At 35.8% G+C, this 22,500-nt stretch overlaps 2 protein-coding genes across 4 annotated transcripts in view; one reads left to right on the top strand and one right to left on the bottom strand.

Moving 5' to 3' along the window:
• Positions 1-22,500, top strand: part of Alk (Anaplastic lymphoma kinase) — a 1,114,821-nt gene that overhangs the window by 102,232 nt on the left and 990,089 nt on the right. The window contains exon 2 of the mRNA XM_067113483.1: positions 5,529-8,622. Within this exon, the coding sequence (XP_066969584.1) occupies positions 6,630-8,622 (1,993 nt within the window). The 5' untranslated portion in view covers positions 5,529-6,629. The remainder of the gene's footprint in view (positions 1-5,528; positions 8,623-22,500) is intronic.
• Positions 1-22,500, bottom strand: part of LOC136844390 (uncharacterized) — a 663,809-nt gene that overhangs the window by 554,674 nt on the left and 86,635 nt on the right. The window lies entirely within an intron of this gene.

Here is a 22,500-nt window from a genome sequence, read left to right as displayed (position 1 = left end):
GCGCTATGAATGATACATCTAACAATAATATGAGCGAGAATTTATGTACAAAGAATGCGTGACATCTGCTGTTTCTTGTATGGTAAGATGGAAGGTGCGTAGGTCCGCGTGTGACCCTACAACACGCTGGAATGATCTTCCGAAAATTCAACAGCAATCACGAATGGCATCATACGCAAACTGTTGGTTGTTGACATCTTGCCACAAGTGGGAAATTACTTAAAATAGTGATATACAAGCATATATGGCACAAATATAATTATTGTATTTTATGGATCTATATATATTTTTTTCTCTTTCAATCTTGAAACTGTATTTCATATTCAATCTTGAAACTATATTTCATATTTAATAGAATGCGTTCCACTAAATATGAAGCTTCGTGAGTAATTTCTTTGCGAGATTACGAGTGGATACCCAGAAAACATTTTCTCTGCTAACTTGCTGGTGCATACAGGCAACGATTCCGTGGAGGTTCACACACGATTGCTTCATGGAGTGATACACTTTGATCCCAACACGTTCGTTTGTAAAATATCTACTTGCTGCTTCCAGTCCTGCTCTCTGGTTCAACGCCTGCTAAGGGATTTTATAAACTTGATTAGTTATAACAAGGATGGAGAAAATAATGAAACTAAACTACAAACGACAAGTTACTATAAATAATAAATATCTTGTCACCTTTCCGTTGTTATCATGCTGTAACATGACATTATTATTCTCCCTTGTTTTATTAAAAGGTGCTCGGGTCAACACATTATCTGGAAAGGGCTTCCTTGCTGAACACCCCAGTTTTAGGAGATTTAAGGAGAGTGAGGATGCTAGCTAACAAAATTTTTTCTTATATAAAAGATGTCTTACAATTTGCTCGGAATGCCATCTACCGCCAGCAAGAATAAATGAAAGTTTTAAGCATAACATCGTATTTTATTGTCAGTTCTCCGCACTGACAGTACTGCTTTCTATACTATGATTGACGATTGTATGACGTTCGTCATATTTAACAAAATCTAATAGCCTTAGCTATATTTCGCCTTTAACTTACATTTAAATTACCTGCTTATTAACTTACCTGCTTTTCCCTACTTACGATAAAGACGGTCACTGCTCTTTATTAAACTTTCAAATGTTGTTTAATTCTAATATGAATAAAGGTCACCAAAACAAAACTGTTCAACTAGCGACCCATGTAGTACAAACTCAGTAATGTATGGTCCCTTACTAAGCAAGTAATTTTTTATGGAAATTCTTTCATTTTATTCTGCTGAGAGCAGAATAAAAAAAAAAAACGAGGTTGGCAGCCGATATCTACGTGTCAGTCTAAAGATTTTCCATATTTCAGGACAACTTTTTCCTTTTTGTATTTGAATATACTTGGAGTTCGCATTAGGCCTCAAGGGTATTAATTCAGGCACATGAAAAGATGGATATAGTATAAGAAAAAATCATACTAAATGTATATATACAAAAAATTCCGGCGCGTCCTCATATGAAAAAACTGCCCTGGAATATATATGTCTTAAAGCTCCTATGGCACGACAGAGGAAATGAGCCCTCCCCTTGCCCACCACCACCACCTCTCTTGATGAAAGCAGAGCTCAATATGTGGTACGGAACTAGAGTCAGTCTATTTTCTTACAGATGACTCACTAAACCGCATTTTATTTGTTATTCTTGGGTTTACTGCATATCACACAGACTAGATATGAAATGAAAACAATAAAACAAGGAAGTAATAATCTGGATGGCGGATAATAAAATACTGATCCATCCATTCTCGTCTTCTTTTGGTCGTAGGTTATCAATTTTGGTAGGCTTTGTCTAAATTTTATAGACTAATGATAAATATGATCAATTTTTCCTGACGCTATAATTTTGTCTACAATTCAATAATGTAATTTTTTTGGTGTGAGATTACATCCATGGATATTATGATAGTTTACGCTTTGAGTATATTTCTCTTAAAAGTGTTCAGTATACTATTTCCTGAGTATACTGATTATCCTTTAATACGTAAAAAAAAAAGTGCCTTTCTTATTTTTCCTTGGGAATGCAACATTTTGCGGTACCTATTTGAAAGGGGAGTGGAGGTCGTAAAATTTCAGTTCGATTGCCTCCCTCCTTTGTTTCTTGCTTTTCTTTTGTCACAAAACTTGACATCAGTCTTTGAAGTTGCAGTCTATTCTACACTCACAGACACACACACACGAACATATATATACACACACACACATATATATATATATATATATATATATATATATATATATATATATATATATATATATATAATATATATGTATACACACACATATATATAGGCTATATATATTATAAATTTACATATATATACACATTTTATACATACATACATATTCGTATACATGGATATTCAACTATACGGCGATTTTTCATGGCAAAAGTAGCTTCTAGGGTGCAAACATTACGGTTTTCGGCAAGGTTTTTGACTGAAGCCCTTCCCTCACTGGTTGTGATGCACAACACTCTACAGCAACTGCTACCAGGCATATAATTTATTACTACGGTCAACAGCGGCAAAGTGGAGTTTTCAGAACGGACTGGAATCAAGCTCAGATCTATAGCCTTATGAAATGCAATTCAAGCAAAACAAGGTAACTCTTATATCCTAAAAATTTCCGAGATGAGAGTAATAATCAATGATTTTAGGTTTATTACGCGACCGCTCACTTCACTGAGAGAAAAAAAAAATCAGCAATAAAACCTCAGTCGCTTAGTTGAGTTTTACACATATTGCTTACAATAAGATGCTTTTTTTTTATTTCTTGAATGATTTTTCTTTCAAAATTTCAGTTTACATCTGTATCATAGTCATGACCAGTACTCGAAGCTCTATAATTTACTAACATGGTTCGCTTTCTTTGATTATAGACAGAAGCAATAAAAATCGAGAGACAGTACGAAAGACAGTAATGTATAAATATATTTACTATATATCCAGTATATGTGTATACATATACAGTATATATACATATATTTATACATTACTGTCTCTCGATTTTTATTGCTTCTGTCTATAATCAAAGAAATATATATATATATATATATATATATATATATATATATATATATATATATATATATATATATATATATATACATATATATATATAATTTATATATATATATATATATATATATATATATATATATATATATATATATATATATTTTCCTATAGATGCATGAAATGTTCCACACAAATACTATCAGATATCAACGTCCCTGCTACCCCACTCCCCAACTACATGCAAACCAAAGAGCACAGACCGTGATGAGCGTTAGATGGTTATGCGGCAAATGACACTTATCTTGTGGAAAATGAGACTGTTCGTGATGGGACGGATTTATTTATATTACCGGGAACTGCACTCCTCCTTGTCATTATTCTTGTAGGATGCCCTTTCCGATATCTGATATCAGACTGCCTTAGTTTTCTAGGAATTGTTGGCTTATCGCTATGGGCGTATATATGTAAAAGCCCCTGTAGTTGCTGGTGCTTGATTAGTGTACTGGGTGGGTGGTTCTTTTTCTCTTATTCTGAGATGCTGATGAGGCTTATACGTAAGCTGAGATGTGTAACAGACGGCTGTCTTCTCTTTTTCCGCAACTGGCTGTTATTTGGGAAAAAACAGATTATCTGTATGTGTGTATATATATATATATATATATATATATATATATATATATATATATATATATATATATATATTATATATATATATATATATATATATTATATACAGATATATATATATATATATTATATATATTATATACAGATATATATATATATATATATATATATATATATATATATATATATACATATGTAAATATATGTATATATATGTGTGTGTGTGTGTGTGTGTGAGAGAGAGAGAGAGAGAGAGAGAGAGAGAGAGAGAGAGAGAGAGAATGAAGTGTGGATGTAGAATGAGAAAGAAGGGTCGAGGCTGCAGAGATTAACTATTTTTATAGTATATGGGGCATATCAAGAATCGGAAGAATGAAAAATTTGGACTTACGGAGAAGTAGAGAGCCGGCAAACAACATCGCAGGAGGGAGGGTAATTTTGTTGAGATAAAGGTTCAGTCAACAGGAAAGAAAACAAGTAAAAATTGCGCCAAGGTTTCTTCGGCGCCGTCGAGTTTTCTGTCCGGCGGTGGCCGCAGCCACGGCCCTTAAAAATCTTAGCCGCGGCCCATGAAACTCAACTCACGGTTCGGTGGTGGCCTATGTTGTTGGTATCTATAGCACTGCCAGAAGTATGATTATGGCTAACTTTAACCTTAAATAAAATAAAAACTACCGAGGCTAGAGGGCTGTAATTTGGTATGTTTGATGATTGGAGGGTGGATGATCAACATACCAATTTGCAGCCCTCTAGCCTCATAAGTTCTTAAGATTTGAGGGCGGACGGACAGACAACGCCGGCACAATAGTTTTCTTTTACAGATGACTAAAAGGATGAAAGGTTGATGAAAAGTGTATAATTCGGAGGTCTTAGTAGGATCGGGAGATGAAGACGCACAAAGTGCCGGATAGATGGTGAAAATAGACATACGGGAAAACAAGGGCCTTAATAGCCAGGAAGCACAGCGCATGCGCAAGATAAGGTGAGAGGACAGATTGTGTCGGTAGGTTCGATATGATGCTCATGAATATTCCCTGCAGGTGTATGAAATGGCTAGTGCCGAGGAAGTTTACCACAAATAAGGGTCATTCATTACGATTTAGTAATTAGAATATGCCTGTGGTAGCGACACTTGTGATATTAATTTATCTGGAGCCATGCCCAGTTCAGTGACATAGCTTGATATTGACAAAATACTTATACAATGCAGACACAATTAAAAATAGTACTTAGAAAAATATTTTTACCTCAGTGCACTAGAGTTCATCTCGATGTACAATGAGAAAACAATTTAAATCAATAACTCAGTGGTTTTTCTATACGAGAAACCTTAAAAATTAGTTAGTTTAAGCTCTTGTCAGCGGGAGGGTAGAGGCCTGGCGATGTGAGGTATGTGATGATTTGGAATTTACGTTTCCCCATCGCGGTCCTTTTGTACTGCTAATTTAGAGACTCTGCGTCTTTAAAACTTTCGAAACTAACCACGGTCAAAGTTTGAAGGAGAATTGGAATATCACGATCAAAACCATAAACCTAAATAAAAATGAAAATTATAGGTGACGAAGTAATTCACATTAAAGATATATGAAATCATGACACAGTACCAATGAAAGGGAATCGATTAATTCATTTACTAAGGAATTATACTAATGAAAGGGAATCAATTAATTCCTTTACTAAGGAATTATAAGTTTAACACAGCAAACAACCTGTGATCAGTTACATAAAAGTTATAAGAAGCGCCTCAAAAAACTGAAATTCCTTTCGCGCGCTTCCTGAAAATTTTATACTTGCGATTAGTAAATTACATCAAAATACTGTCTTAATCAACTTTTTTTCGGTTTCTTTTCAGGATACGGCCACAACTAAGCTTCTGCAGGGCGTGGAGAGAGAGAAAGAGAGAGAGAGAGAGAGAGTGAGAAGGGTAAAGAGAGGAAAAGAGAGAGAAAGAGATACGGGAAATAGCGAGAAAGGGAGCGGTCCGGATGTTGAGGAGTAACCAGCAGGAAGTTTATTTTCTTATTTCTGTGCTAAGTCAAAGTCCCGTCCTCGAATGACAGGATTATCAAGGTCCGTGTGCAAGAATAAAGAAACTGAGTGAGTTGGAGGTCCTGAATATTTCCATAAATGATATGTCCTATCAACTCAGGGAAAATGGTGTATTGCCTACAGTAGTAAAACATTGCCTAAAATTTTAGTGTTGAAATAGTAAATGTAGAGTATATTTTCGCACTGAAGTGAATACATATATATTCATATATATTTATAATTCTAAGTCAACTATAGCTAAGTACAGCTTTATGTACAGTTATTTCATTATCGAGAAAAATATCTTAAAATTAAAAATGGCCTTTAGTGTTATATTTTCATAGAAAGAGTGGCATTCCAATTGCATATTTATATTTGATACAAGGTGTTCAGTTCAGCTTCAGGTCAAGAACTTTGAATTCATTATTTATGAGTAGATTATCTGTAAGGAGTTTCTTAATGTCCTTAAAAGTGTAGAAACTGTCAGACTTTACAGACACTGATGCATGCTTCATGTTTATAAAGTAAAATTAATGCACTAAAGTAACTAACAGTGAAACCTTTGCAGTAATTTACAACTACCGAAAAAGACCAAGTGATTCTGAGATAAACAAAGTTTACTAAGACAATGGATAGAAAATATTATTGACAATTTTGAAAGCAAATGAAATCTATAACTAACGGTGAAACCTTTGCAGTAATTAACAACTACAAAAAGACCAAGTGACTTTAAGATACAGTTTACAAAGAAAATGGATAGCAAATATTATTGAAAATTTTGAAACAAATGAAATCTTTTCCCTCCATGTGAGTGATCTAAATCTAAAACAAAGGCATCGATGATAATGCGACACAGATGACCAACAGCCAATGACTGCATTTTTGTTTTTTTGGATTTGATTTGAGCATTCGCTGTACATTCAAAATGCGGTTCCTGGTGTGCCTTGTAATCATGGGGTGGTGCTGTTATGGAAACATAACTGACGAGAATGACAAAAAGGAGCAAGTAGCGGGTGAAGAGAGGACAATAGTCCTGGATCCCATCCCGTTCCATCCAGGATTCGGAGTAGAGTATCGACTGCTGCGTCCCCTAGATGATTGGGGCAATAGTGAAGCTGTGATTAGTGGTGAGGTCACGGATATTGGTGTTCCAGGCCCTGGGGACCGGAACGAATCAGTGATATTGGCAACGACTCCGTCGCTGATAAAAAGGCCAAAAAGTCGACAAGAGACCAAGCACGAGGGGCCCGAGAAAGGGAATAGCAACGACAAAAGTACGAAATTCGCTGACTCCGTGCTAATTGCCTCGTATCACTTTCACCGTCCACTTGAGAACGACACTACGGACGAAGATGAAATGGCCAATAAAACACAAGATAAAATAAAACACCTGAGAGAAAGTACAATCGACAGACATACAACACAAATCAGTGAGGGAAGTGCTGCGAGCGATATATTCAGTCCTGACTTCACCATCTTATCCTCCAAGTTATTCGTCCCATGCTGGTGGCTGACTGATGACAAGACGCACAGTCATACTAACCCGTTGACAGTAGCTGTGATAGACGGACACAATCTAGAAGATCCCGACAGCCGAGATGAGGAAATTGTGGAGCAATACGGATACCACGTTTTTCTCTTAGCCAAAGAGGCGGAAGCTCAGGGTGAAACACGTGGGTATGTTAGTAAAACAGACAACAGTGATATAAATAAGAAGAAAATGGAAGAGAAGGTGGCCCCGCCATGGAGGGCCGTGGAGGAACTACGTAGAATGTGGCATTCTGTCCCGATAGCGAGTTTCTCATCAGAAAGTTTCCCTGGCTCCTCTTCAATTTCTCCTTCACCATCCTCTCATCATCGAGTCTCATCTCCGGGAAGATCTGAACATCCTGGCGGAATGAAACCTAAAACTTTTTCCGATATTAATGATAGGAAGGAGGATAAAAGAGAGACAAATCTTAACACCACCTCCACACCGGGAAGAGAACCCTTCGAGAAAGGAGGAGGAAGTGAGAAGAAATCGAAACACACAAAGAAAGGAGGCCAACTCGTAGTGGAAAAAGAGGAGGACACAAAAGAAGGTGACGGAAGAGATTTTTACGACGGTATTTGTTATCGAGATTCAAATGAATCTGAGACTGAATCACAGACATTCACTTCCCTAAACGAAGAATTTTATTCTCCTTTCAACATTTCCGATGATTTGTTCCCGGGATCTCTCCATCCAAGCATACACGAAGAGTACTTATACGACCCCTCCGCTTCCCCCTGGCATAAACTTCGGTTTGTTTCATATTTCCATTCTGTAAACACCGGCTTCCTTAAGTACCCGATTCTTACGGCCGCGACGTTTCACCCAACAACAGAAATGTGTCTAAAAATCAAAACAGACTCTAGCGAGAGTTTTTCGCCCTCCTCATCAGAGAATGGTGAGAGTCCTGATCGTGCAAAATCGGAAACACTACCAAGACCTGATCTATCCCAGAAAGTGGCTATCGACGTAGCACCTTTACTACGAACTTGGTTGAAGTATGCCGACCCGTTCACTCGACGCAACCCCAAGGTTGCAATCATAGTGCTCAAATCAAACACGCCAACCAACAAAGAAGGAACTTCTACGAATTTCCGTTCGAAGGAAGAACAAACAGGGCTCCGCTCTCAAGAACTGAGTGAAGAAAGGTCGTACCAAAACGAAACAAACAATCCCCAGAAACCGAATGCTGCCCCGGGCAGAACTGTAGCAGGTGACAAAAGAATCAGCCATACTCTCCCTTCCATTCCCGCCAACGACTCTGTTTCAGACTCTCCTCTCTCCTCTCCTCTCCTCGACGTAACCAAGGAGGATGAATTTAAAGACTCGCCCGAGTGTTTCCTGCGTCTCTCGCCGCCAACTCTGACGATCAACTATCGTCTTGACAGTAAGTGGCCTCATTATCTTGAACCAGTTGGCGTTGGGGAGGAGGGTTGGGGGAGGGGGGTGGTTCCTCAAAACAGGGACCGGTTCAGGGGCTGGGATGAGGGACGAAATAAGATTGAGCCATTTTGTGACAGTGGGTGATTCAAGATGTGGACGTGTATGGAAGAGGGGGAGGAAAAAGCGAATTTCATCTTTTTGGGATCAGATATAACTGATTAGGACAGACATAATCTATATTTTAGTTTTAGTTTGTTTTTTCAACTTATTGAAATGTGACGTATTTTTTGAAACTAATGAATGATCCCCTTATACCGACAATTACCCATAACCACTCATATGTTATATATAATTTCCATAATAATAATTAATTATGCATCAGTGAAATTATGAATGAAATAAAAAATATATATATAAAACACTATCAAACCGCAACATCAAAGTCATAATAAACATTATATTACAAAAAAATGTTATCAAAATACAATTTAGCTATTGTAAGCATGATGATAAAAAGGTCACCGAAAATTTTGCATCTACCAGTTTGTTGTGGGTTAATTTTTACAAGAGTTTTTGGGAACTTCTTACTACATAATCACCAAAGACTTTCAATTTATAATTCCACCTTCCTACGTTGCATGCAAAGGTTCATTTGGTAACATAATGTTGCAAAAAAATCAGTAATTTTCGCCTCATTCTTTTAAGCATTAGACATTATCTTCCACAGAAATATACCAAATGTTTGAAATGCATTAATTATGCTTCAATTAAAAAAAATTAATTATATATAACTAATTACATTTTTCTTCCCCTCTTTCACCTTTTTGTTACATGTGATAACCTAAGTGCAAAAATATACCACACGTGGATTTTTAAATTGCAAAAAAAAAATCAGTAATTTTCGCCTCATTCTATGAAGGATTAGACATTATCTTCCACAGAAATATACAAAATGTTTGAAATGCATTCCTTATGCTTCAATTAAAAAAAACAATTATATATAACTAATTACATTTTTCTTCCCTTCTTTCATCTTTTTGTTATATGTGATAACCCAAGTGCAAAAATATATCACAGGTGCGATCTTCAAATTGCAAAAAAATCAGTAATTTTCGCCTCATTCTATTAAGGATTAGACATTATCTTCCACTGCAATATACAAAATGTTTGAAATACATTCCTTATGCTTCAGTTAAAAATTTTTTTAACTATATATAACTAATTACATTTTTCTTCTCTTGTTTCATCTTTTTGTTACATGTGATAATCTAAGTGCAAAAATATATCACAGGTGGGATCTTCAAATTGCAACTTTCAGAAAAGCCCCATTCCGTTACAAAAGGAAATTCACTGTTAAACCATGAAGCATTTCGCTAAAGTCTTCTTTACTTCATACTAAATGAGACCAAAAGCGAGAATATGATTATTTGACGTGGCTAAATGCTTCCATTAAGACTTCAGAGAATTATTACTCTTGTGGCGTTCCAAGAATTCTGGACTTGGGGTGGCAATAATTGTTCGTAATAAGAATATCTTCTAATGTTTAAAAATTGCTATTAGAAGTCTCTGGGTTTTTTATCCTTCCTGTAATAATGAAAAGGAACATATTCAAAACAATATACGAAAACAGTTGATGCGCGTGCAAAGACAGAGAGAGAGAGAGAGAGAGAGAGAGAGAGAGAGAGAGAGAGAGAGAGAGAGAGAGAGAGAGAGATTGCTAATAAGAAAAATTATTATTATTATTATTATTATTATTATTATTATTATTATTATTATTATTATTATTATTATTACCCTATTCTATGGACAGCAAGAAGTCCCTGTGAGCAACAAAAGGCAGTGACATATTTCACTATTTAAGGTCACAGATTAATTTTGTGCTTTGTATGGAAATATGAAAGAAACAGATATTCATCAAGCGTTTGTGATACATTATTGACAGACAATAATTAATCATGAAATTTTGCCAAAAATTGCAACATGATGCCATTTCCGAAGGAAGAGTCAGGTTTAAATAAGGGACAGCCTAAAAAAAATAAATGAAGATTAATTACACAGAGTTGGAATGAGCACAAAGCCAAAGGTACAGTGTTCTCTGAGAAGAGAAACCTGTAAAATTCAACGAGATCCCAATTAATTACTCCAATATTTCTTTACCTGTCAAACGCAAGACCGGTCGAACAATAGTCTTGGATATTATTGCTAAACAATCTAACCAGATCACTTGAGCGTACCTTGACATTACAGTTTTATGATATATTTATACACTGACTATAATTCTGTTGATAACTTAACCGAATACATGAACCATGTCAGTGTTAAAATGAACTGAATTGAATTGAATATAGAATTTAGACCAAAGGCCAAGCACTGGGACCTATGAGGTCATTCAACGCTGACACGGAAATTGATAGTAAAAGGTTTGAAAGGTGCAACGGGAGGAAAACCTCGCAGTTGCCCTATGAATCAATTGTTAGGAGAGGGTGGAAAGTTAGATGGAAGAAAGAGAATATGAAAGGAGACAAAGTGAAAGGAATGAAAGGTGTTGCAGCTAGGGGCCGAAGGCACGCTGCAAAGAACCTCAAGTAATGCCTTCAGTGCACCGCATGAGGTCCACTGACGGCACTGCTCGCCTACGGGGTTGTTACGATGAAAACTTTCCATTGATCCTACGAACCACAGCAACAGTGACGAAACTCTTGATACACTAACCAGCTGCACGAGATTCTCAACAGACCAACAAAACATAGCGTTAAAACATTATAAGGATAAAAATGCCTAGCGTACATATTTTTCATTTTCCTAAAGAATTTCACCGTCAGTTGGTTATACAAACTGGATTTTGTTATGCTGAATCTGTAATAGGGGATTAAGTTTATAGATGCAAAATAGTTTAGATCTCAAAACGTTGTAGTGTCAATGAATTACATCAGTCTATTGTTGCACGAGCTTTCTAATAATAGAATTCTTTTTGTTCTAATAAGGATTTGACATTACCTGCCCTTGCAATTTAAAAAATGTCTGAAATGCGTTTCATTTTGCTTAAATTAAAAAGATCATTCAACTCTAATTACATTTCCCTTCGCTTCTTTAATGCTTTTTGTTACATGTGATAACCTGAATGCCAAAAATGTATCATAGGAGGGATCTTCAAACTGCAACTCTGAGAAAAGTCTTATATTGTCAAGAAAGGAAATTCGTTGTTACATGTTGGAACGTTTTGCTAAATGCTTCACTTCCTTTATTTCATACTAAATGGGACCACAAAAGAGAACATAAGTATTCGACGTGGCAAACTGCTTTCATTAACACTTCAGAGGAATATTACCTTTTTGTGGAGTTTCCAGAATTCTAAACTTGAGGTGGCAATAATTTTTCGCCATAAGAACATCCTCCTAATTTTAAAAATGGCTACTAAGTCTCTGAGGTATATTTACATTCTTCCTATAATACTGTGCGGATTTAACCTATGCACAATATATTTTTCTAGGCATCTTGTTAATAAATAAAATCTCTACATTCTCCTCGATGTCTTTGAGAGCAATACGTGCTGACAGCCATAAAGCCTTGATAACGAACTACACACCATTAGGAAAATAGGTGGGGACTCGTGTTATATTACTCTTATTCTGGATACTTCCTACCTTAAAGTTGTTAAGTCATTTTATAAAAATAGTGACAGGAAACCAGAATTACTTAAGAACGTCCTCTGTATGCTTTATTTCATCAGCTTTCATTCCACTAAATCAGTGTTGGACACCTTCAATGTAAATGTAATTTTCATATAATAACACTTTAAAAAACACTGCAAAAAAACATGCTTGAAAGAAATTTCCCTCACCAGAATAAACAAAATTTTTTTTATAAAATCCCATGTGTAGACTGTTTCATTTTTTTGGCCAGACACGTTAGCAATTAAATGTCAAGTAAAATCAACACAAATTTTAAGTTACAGCCAGCCAAAATAATAATGCTCTTTTTGTGAACTTAGTGGAAAATCACATGGAATTGATTGGGCCCACAGAAGTGTGAAAAAATATTGTTTCCAGAAATCTCAGTCCACATTAATACAGTCAACAAACGAGAATAACATTAATCAAAGCCCGAGAGTATACACTTTTGACCCCATCCCGCGGAAAAATATTCGAAAGATATTTAAAAACGAAAGTAAAGAATCTCAGTAAGCCGTGTTAATGTCCTTTGCCTCTCCTTGTTCTATCCAGTCACCCGAGTTAATCCCAATCATCTATTGTTAATCCCAAAATTAGGCATTATAAAATACCCCCTCCATTTTAGTTGTTTTTTTGTAAAACCGAGTCTTCTCTGTAATCTTTTGTCTTGTTTTCCGTAGTCTGCTTCAAAATCCTTTGGAGTGGAGGCGAAAGACCCTCCACTCTGTTGTTTCAACTTCTTCTATATGTTCCAAGTTTATAACTTATAACACGTCGTCTTTCTCTTGACAGAAGTTTCATATAATATATATATATATATATATATATATATATATATATATATATATACACACACATACTGCAGAGCATGATAGGTAAAATGCTATAAAATTTCATTGATATTCCTACATATTTACAGACACGATACACACACATATATATATATATATATATATATATATATATATATATATATATATATATATATATATATATACATATATATATATATATATATATATATATATATATACACACACATATATTATATATATATGTGTGTGCGTGTGTGATATACGTGACTTATAATCACATATATTATGTGACAAATATCGCTTACTATCGAATTTACTATACCCCTGGAATATAAAATGCCAGGTTCGAATCCTGGCCGGGCCAGATGCACAAATATCGTTTAATATCAAATTCACTCTACAATCGGAATAACTTGCACGTAAAGGGAACTTGATAAGTGTTTCTGTCTTGGCCATGATTCGAACCGGGGCACTTGTGTTTAGAAACAACGATAAAAAGTCGACTTTGACCTTCCACTCTGTAACTCACGCATGTTTAAGTGACAAAAATTCATATATAATATATAATATATAACATATAATATACATACATACATATATATATATATATATATATATATATATATATATATATATATATATATATAGTATATATATATATATATATATATATATATATATATATATATATATATATTATACTTCCTCCACAAAACACAAATATATATATTATATAATATATATATTTATACTACACACACACACACACATATATATATATATATATATATATATATATATATATATATATATATATATATATATATATATACAGTATATATATATATATATATATATATATATATATATATATATTATAGATACTTACTCACAAAACACAAATTCCCTGCTTAAAAAGTTATTACTTCCATAGAGGACTTCAACAATACGGAAGGTTCAAAGAAGGGTATTCTGCATTTCCATGCTTTCAGATGCCAGTCTCCCTTCATCTTCAAGGAACCAAATAATGAAAAAACACGTATGTTGTTATTTATGACTGACCTGGCATTATGCCAGCACGGGCTCTTGCGCACAGAGGACCCCGTAAGTGTCATCTGCTGATTTGAAGTGAAAAAATAGTCTAGAGTGTAATTAATTAAAATTAATGGTGTTCAAGTGAAAAATGTCCAGGTGAAATTTAAAGTACAACAGTTGCCCGTCAGTAGGATAGAAGGAGTGATAGCAGCAACTCCTGACAAGTCGTTGATAGCCATGAGGGAAAATGGAAAAAAAATCGGAACAATGAAAAGTCTACGGTGATTCCATAACGTATTTAACTACCGAGAAAAGTGTAAAAAGCGAGTAGAGAACGATGGAGGAAAAGGAAAAAAAATTTCAGTGGGAGAAATAAACGGATTTTTCTCCCCGACTGTACGTCTGCTGTGGAGAGCTGTCAGCATATCTAATAGCACCTGGGCTGTGTTTACCCATCTAAGTAGCGATGTAGAATATAACGTGCGTGTAAAATTGTTTTGTTTTTATCCCCCTTCAGTTAGATGATAAAAGGAAAGCGGTAACAACTTAAATTGAAAAAGAGAGATAATTGGAGGGCAACTACCAAACAAGGCGACTGACACTTGCCGGAGTGCCGATCGCCGAGAGAATCGTCGGAATTGGAAGTGCCGTAACGGTTTTTGGGTCTTGCCAAACTGTCATGGGTTCCAAGAAGCTCAGAGTCACACGATTTGCCCGTGTTATTTCACAGATAACGTCAACAAAACTCCCCATGAACATTCTGACAACATCACAAGCCATTAACATTTTTGTTTTATTCTTGACAGAACCAGGAATGATCTTAAATGTAGGAGCACAGATGCAAGGTACTTTGGAGGTCCGAGGTGAGGGGACGGGGTTAGGGGTAGGTTGAGGAAGAGGTGGTGTGGGTGTTGGCTGCTCGGTTTGTCTCTCTTGATCCTGACACGGAACTAGTGCTGCTTGGACTATTGCTTTCTGGAATGCAGGTACTGGTGTCGATTTTGAGGAGGGGAAGGGTGTGATGAAGGGCGAGTTTCATCGGTAAAATAACCAGCAGGCAGCGGCCGTTTTTTCCTAGCACGAGTCATAATTCCCAAGACACTCGCACAACTATGAAACTTCCAACAGTGGGAGAAATCCGAATAAACAGCAATGAAAAGGTGAGTGACATAGCCGTGAAACTTCCGAAACAGTCAAGGGCGTAACTAATGACCGGTGGGCGATCCTGTTATGTAAGACCTGAAAAATATAGATAGGATACAGGCTCTATAGGAAAGCTACACATGTTAACTCACAAATACATGTTTTCAAGCCATAGCTAGGAAATAAAAATAGGCAAGATAACGGGTCTTATAATCAAAGCTTATAGAATCTGTAGCCTGCCGCGTTCAGAGGGGAATTGAACTACCTAAAGTGTGATGTTAAGATTTTCGGCTACCCTGATCTGGAGGACAAGGTCCATAGCAAAACCCCAAGGCAAAAAATAGGGGAAAAAAAGGACAGAAAAACTACAGTAATTTCAAGCAATGGCATGGTTAAACCTCTAAACTGGAGGTTAGTATATTATAGATTGGTAACTCTAAAAAATACTATAAGGAACAAAGTAATAAAAACCTGCTATCCTGGGGAAGCGGAGGAGAGGAAAGGAGGATATACGTTGCAATATGTAACGATTGTGAGGCGACATATCACTGACAGATCAGCAAAACATGCAAAGAAACAGCATTGGAAGAACATCAGATATTTCATTCAGGTCTCACCTGTGGCAAAAGAATGCTGAGAAAGGAATCCCAAAGTGGAATAGGATAAAATGAATTTCAGATTTCGCAGCACATACAAAACCACACGATTCATTGCAGAAAACACTCTCATAACAAGTTCCAAGGCGACCATGAAAGGAAATGTGAGAAACAACGCTGAGGATTTTACCACGCGCCAGACAGTTTACGAAATCAAAGAGAGAGAAAGTTAAATGAACACGTGGTAAGGATTGACCAAGCCAATAATCCCCCAGAGGAGAAAAGATGCAGCTAAGAAGGTTACAGGAAGGTAGTTAACACAAAACGAGACCTAAGACACAGTTCAAGGGACTGGATTAGGAGAGAAAATTGCTGACCATCTTGTGCTTGTATAATATATATATATATATATATATATATATATATATATATATATATATATATATATATATATATCTAAATATTAAATAAATACAAAATCTGACCTTGGGCAGATTTTGTCATTACTTGATTCGTATAAGATGGAGACACACTAGCCTCTGAAAGCTTGAAAAAAAGATTCTACTTTTTTTAAACTTCAGTATCATTAAGGTCCTCTGTGGAATATATGTACGTACATACATACATACATACATACATACATACATACATACACACATATATAGAGTATTCAATTATATATACATGTATATATATTTATTTATTTATTTATATATAAAATATGGTCCCAAGTTTACAAAGCGCACAGCATGCACTTGCTTTTTTCCTATTTTCATGAGAAATATCTACATGTATATGCCAACATATCAAAAGACCTGCTCGTACTGCATGATCCATGCATGTGGAACATTCATCTCCCTTGATGATTCCTATGATTTCCAATATCACTTTCCTTGAAAGCCCAAGACCAGAATGATTGACGTGGTTTGATCAGCGAAAAGATTTCATCCAAAGTTTTCTCAGAAGATTTATTTTCGCAAAAGAAGACGGCTTTTATTTATTTTTTTTTATATATTGTAGTCAAATACATGGCTTCCAGCATGTATGCTGGCGGGAGGTAAACAGCTATATTTATTTCTTATATGTTTTGTAGGTTATTAACGACGTTCTCATTGACAACAGTACTATTTAAAGTGTCATTATGAAAAATTATGAAATTTTATACATTTCGGCATTACAATTCCACTTTATAACCATGCAATATTGTATGTTCATTTCTTAATTCATTCTCTAATTTTGAATTAATTCTTCATATTTTTGTATCCTATTCCTCCCTGATGATTATTCTCTATCTGTTGTTTTTGCATATTTTCTGAACGTAAAGGATCGCAGTAATGTTTTTAAACATTTGCCCTAACCCTGGACCGTCATAACGTTTTAGTTTTCTGTAAAAGAAAACTATTGTGCCGGCTTTGTCTGTCCGTCCGCACTTTATTCTGTCCGCCTTCAGATCTTGAAACCTACTGAGGCTAGAGGGCTGCAAATCGGTATGTTGATCACCCATCCTCTTAACACGGGCCACCACCGAGCCGTGATTAAAGTGTCATGGGCCGAGGCTTATACAGCATTATACCGAGACCACCAAAAGATAGATCTATTTTCGGTGGCCTTGATTATACGCTGTACAGAAAAATTGATTCCGCCGAAGAAACTTCGGCTCATTTTTTACTTGTTTTTTATTTATTCCACTGCTCTTACTCAGTCTCGTACTTATTGTCCTCATGTAATCAGTCACAAAATGGTGAACTGTTGTATGGAATTCGAAAAGTGCAATGCGCTTACACGTTGGCTTTACGTGTCACGTGTTCTGAAATGTAAAAGATAGGTGACTTACTTTGACAACTGTCTGTAAGATGAGACGGACGAAACGGAGTACGAGCTTTGTTATGGAGGTGAAAATGAGCCAAGAAGATGATGAATTGATTGACTGTTCCTGAAGTGCTAAAATTACGATGATTACAGCGCCCAAAATAGATTAATACCTAATATAATTACATTCATACAATTCATATATGCCTATGAATACTCTCCTACAGTTATGAATAAAAAGAGAATTTAATGAAAAACAAGTAAAAAAATACGCCGAAGTTTCTTTGGCGTAATCGAGTTTTCTGCACAGCCGCCACAGCGCATAATCAAGGCCACCGAAAATGGATCTTTCTTTCAGCGGTCTCGAGTATAATCTGTATGAGCTGCGACCATGAAGCTTTAACCACGGCCCGGTGTTGGCTATCCTATATCGTTGCCGAGCTTTTGATTATGGCTAACACCTTAAATAAAATAAAACTACACCAGAGGCTAGAGGGTGCAATTTGGTATGTTTGATGAATGGAGGATGGATGATCAACATACCAATTTGCAGCCCTCTAGCCTTAGTAGTTTTTAAGATCTGAGGGCGGACAGAAACAAGTGCAGACAGAATAAAGTGCTGACGGACAGACAGCCGGGCACAATAGTTTTCTTTTACAGAAAACTAAAATATGTAGAACAGAGTGAAGACAACCTTTCAGCAAACACATATTCAACTGAATGTTAGTATGGACGGTGGGAAGATTGCACTGGGTGACTCACGGAAGTGCATGTGAGTAAATGCCACAAATGATTGCAGTATGAAGGCTTGAATCACAATGGCAACTATGCAAAATGTCAAGCAAATAAATGACAAGGGGAAAAGCTTCCTGGGACTACCGAACGAATTGTGAAGACCATTTGTCCTTCAAAAAAAGAGTAGGCGTTGAACTTGAGTGAAAGAGAAGACGGAGTTCGTTCCGATGAATTATCTGAATGGATCATAAGTATGAAGCAGTATTCTAGTCGAGTCCATAATTCCCAAGGCCAAGGCCGTCCAAGTCCATACCATCCGAAGTCAAGACTGTGTCCAAGTCCACATCGTCAGAATCTGAGACCAAGTCCAGACTGCCCAAGCCGATTCCATCCTTATGATTCAATTTCTGAATTTGTGCCCCATTCAGTACTATAAGTTCAAAGTCCAAGTTTCGTATTTCTATCATGCTAAATCAATCAATCAAGTAAAGCGTCATTAATGCCAAGACATTTAACCGAAATAACGAAATCCTTACATGTAACTGTTAGAGAAATTAATATCGTCTGACTGCATTAGCATTCGTAGACAATAAATCGTAGCTCGGTAAATTCTTCAGTCATTCTCCTAAAACCAAAAGGCCACTCGTAATATCATGCAGTTTGTGAAGGTATCTGAAATAATACGCTGGATAAATAAACCATCGCTTCAGCTTGTATGATCATTTTACATCCACCGATAGGTTTTGATTATAAATGCTTAATTGCTCAGTGATTTCACCAGCTTATAGCCTACTGATGTGGTGCATACAATACAATACCAGATAAAACAAACGCTGAAGTATTCATATACCGTAAACCTTTATTAGTTATTAGGATAAATGTTATCTGCAATTCTTTATTTCTAGTACTACGAGTTATAGGCTTATTCCACACTAAGGAAAATAATGGTGATTTTAGGGGAATAACGAAAATTCATGGTGACTTTGTTCTTTATACAGCCAGCACGTTCCAAATGCACTAAAGATAAAATCATTTGATTAAATAAAAAGTATTAACACAGGAGCCTTCCGTGTTTAATGGACACTAGCAACATTCAGGCCCCGCAAAATAAACATACTCAAAATTTATATACAGTATATTATAAAGGTAGTACATTACTTCCACAGCATTCCAAGGACGAAAGAAAGGCCAAAGTCCTGGAAATCCAGACCTCGAGAACTCCAACACTAATGTGAAATGGCACAGACTGAAGATTAATGAAAAAATGAGAGATCGAGCTATACTACCAAGTGGACGAAAGATTGACAAATGTGATAACTGGAGTGGTCAGTTATTTGTTTATCTATTGTAATTATTTATTTAATTAACACTTTATCAATAAGGCATATATTTCGTTATTACAACTCTTCCCATTATTTTTCCCTTTAAGCTGGAATTCTACGACATCCTATTCATGCTGTTTTTATCAAGTACCTTAAATAAACACTAAAAATATTATTATTTCCGCCTCTTAAATCTTTTTAGGTAATCCTGAAAAAAAAACTTAGGAAAAAAATCAATGGGATGATTTGCCATCTACACCTATAAATATTTATGTAATAACATACAAGCTGAGAAGTTATACGACTTAAATACAAATTTCTTGACTCCGATTCCAACAACGTTGGCAGAATAAGACTTCAAATTGTAGTGTTTCCACCCAAAATAATGATTATGTACAATCTCATCAGAAGTAACCCCATGAGTGCTTATTATTGGATATAGTTAATATGTAAGAGCAGAATTTGTGTAACTAATTTACTCAACTCACAAATCTTCAAAATATCAAAAACTAATTGTACAGCACTGATTATGCACTTTCAACATTTTAAAATTTCTTTTAGTTTTATAAATTAACCCATATAATGTACACAAACACGGATCTTTAATAATAACCGATTTTTTCTTACATGTTTCTCTCCCAAGTGCCATTCAGAGCAGCAGCTTATCCTCAAAAATTAGAATCTATGACATAAACTAAGGACAACTCAGCCCGAAACTAATTTTCACATGGAGCAACCAGGTTCCTTCATATTAATCCGATACCCAACGCATCAGCTCAGAAGAAAATCGACCACCACCTAAAGAGGAAGATATATGAACATTGTAATGCTTCACACGTTCTAATAAAAGGAGTCTCTAAGTCCAACGCCAGCTGGGACACAATGCATAGCCTAGATGGCTTTATGATGGACCGCCGGGAGGTTGGCTATTTATTATGTCTGGATACAGACGTGGATCGTTTGTGTTTCCCGCTGTTGCTCTGAAACTAAATGAGATAAAATACGAACAGACTGATAACTCTTACAAAAGGTTAACCAAGAATTGCGAGTAAACCCAATTTGTAAAAAAAAAAAAAAAAAAAAAAATTCTTTGAAAAGAATATCAATTATTTCGCCGATGGAAGCCCAAACGTAAAGAAAGATCTATCAACATGAAAGGGGTTGAGTACCAATCGTCAACTGTAAAATCAATGGGTTACAACAGTCCAAGGTATTTCCCGTTTCAACAAATTTTGTTAAAAGTAATGGTGAGCAAAAGTAGCCTGTTACTCTTCAATCTAGATATATAATTTAGAATAATTTGTATCATACATACACACTAAAAGTATTAAAAACTACAAAAGGAAAAACAATCAGCTGTCCTAAACTTTTATTTGGCTGTAGTACGGTCGTCTCCATATATACATACATACATACACACATACACACACACAAACACACACACACACATATATATATAATATATATATACAGTATATATATAGGTTTGCATATATATATACATATATATATACATATATAAGTATATATATAAATTTATAATATATGAGAGAGAGAGAGAGAGAGAGAGAGAGAGAGAGAGAGAGAGAGAGAGAGAGAGAGAGAGAGAGAGAGAGAGAGAGAGATTCCAATTCTAACATAAAGCAGAGGGACTGACCTAAGAAATTTGTCAATCATTTTTCAGAAATATGAAATTTGCACTAAATTTTCACAATCCATTTTTCATTCATGGTTTTCAAGAGAGAGAGAGATTCCAATTCTAACATAAAGCAGAGGGACTGACCTAAGAAATTTGTCAATCATTTTTCAGAAATATGAAATTTGCACTAAATTTTCACAATCCATTTTTCATTCTTGGTTTTCAATATTTTTTGGCTGAAGTCTGCTATATAACAGGATGCAGTTCCACTGTGAATCTAGACTCGCCGTGGAGATGCTCAAGGATAGTCGAAAAACCTGTGGTCTTCAGAATGAATATGCAGGACTGTAGCGGCTTTGTTTATCCTTCCCGAAGACTGGAAAAGTACTGGAGATCTTAGAAGTATGGGCTATCGAAGACACATGGACGTTGGCACCTGAAGAAAATGAAGAAAAAACTGTGACAGGAAAATATAACCAAAATGAGGGCATTCTGCTTATATTTTTCTGTCATGGAAAGCCGAGGTGGATGTGAAGAAGCTGCTTCATCAAGGAGTGAGGGAGACCAGCCTTCGAAGGAAGCTGTCCGAGGTCTTCAGCCGCTCAAACCTGACATTTGCCCCTCTGTTGAAGAACATCGTTACCCCAGGGAGATTCTAGGAAGTTAGGACTAAAGTAGTTTGCAAGTTTGGAATTCAGAGGAGGATGAAACGCCTCCAAGTGTGAAATGCTTTGGGCGCGGATGGATTCTCTGGCAAGGAAGAGCAGTGTCGCCTTTGGGGGATCCAGAGACACTGGGACCACCTTACTTAACAGATGAAAACTCTGAGGAGACGTCGAAGCTCCTCACTGTGAGCTGCAGTGGACGTAAGATGGCTATAGGCTTTTAGAGCTCTCTCTGGATCCGTAGTATACTTAGAGAGGCACAGGCCTGAGAAATTTGTAAATCATTATTCAAAACTATGAAGTTTGTAGTAAACTTTTAAATTTTTAAAATTTCATTTTGTATTCTTGTTTTTCGATACTTTTTGGCTGTTCTCTGCTATATATTAGAAAACAATTCCGTTTTGAATCTAGACTAGCCTTGAAGAAGACCGTGGGAGATGGAAACACTTGTT

The sequence above is a fragment of the Macrobrachium rosenbergii genome, chromosome 12, assembly GCF_040412425.1.
Source record: "Macrobrachium rosenbergii isolate ZJJX-2024 chromosome 12, ASM4041242v1, whole genome shotgun sequence".
Taxonomy (NCBI): Eukaryota; Metazoa; Arthropoda; class Malacostraca; order Decapoda; family Palaemonidae; genus Macrobrachium; species Macrobrachium rosenbergii.
Note: the sequence above shows the minus strand (reverse complement) of the source record. Positions and strands in the feature narration are given on the sequence as shown.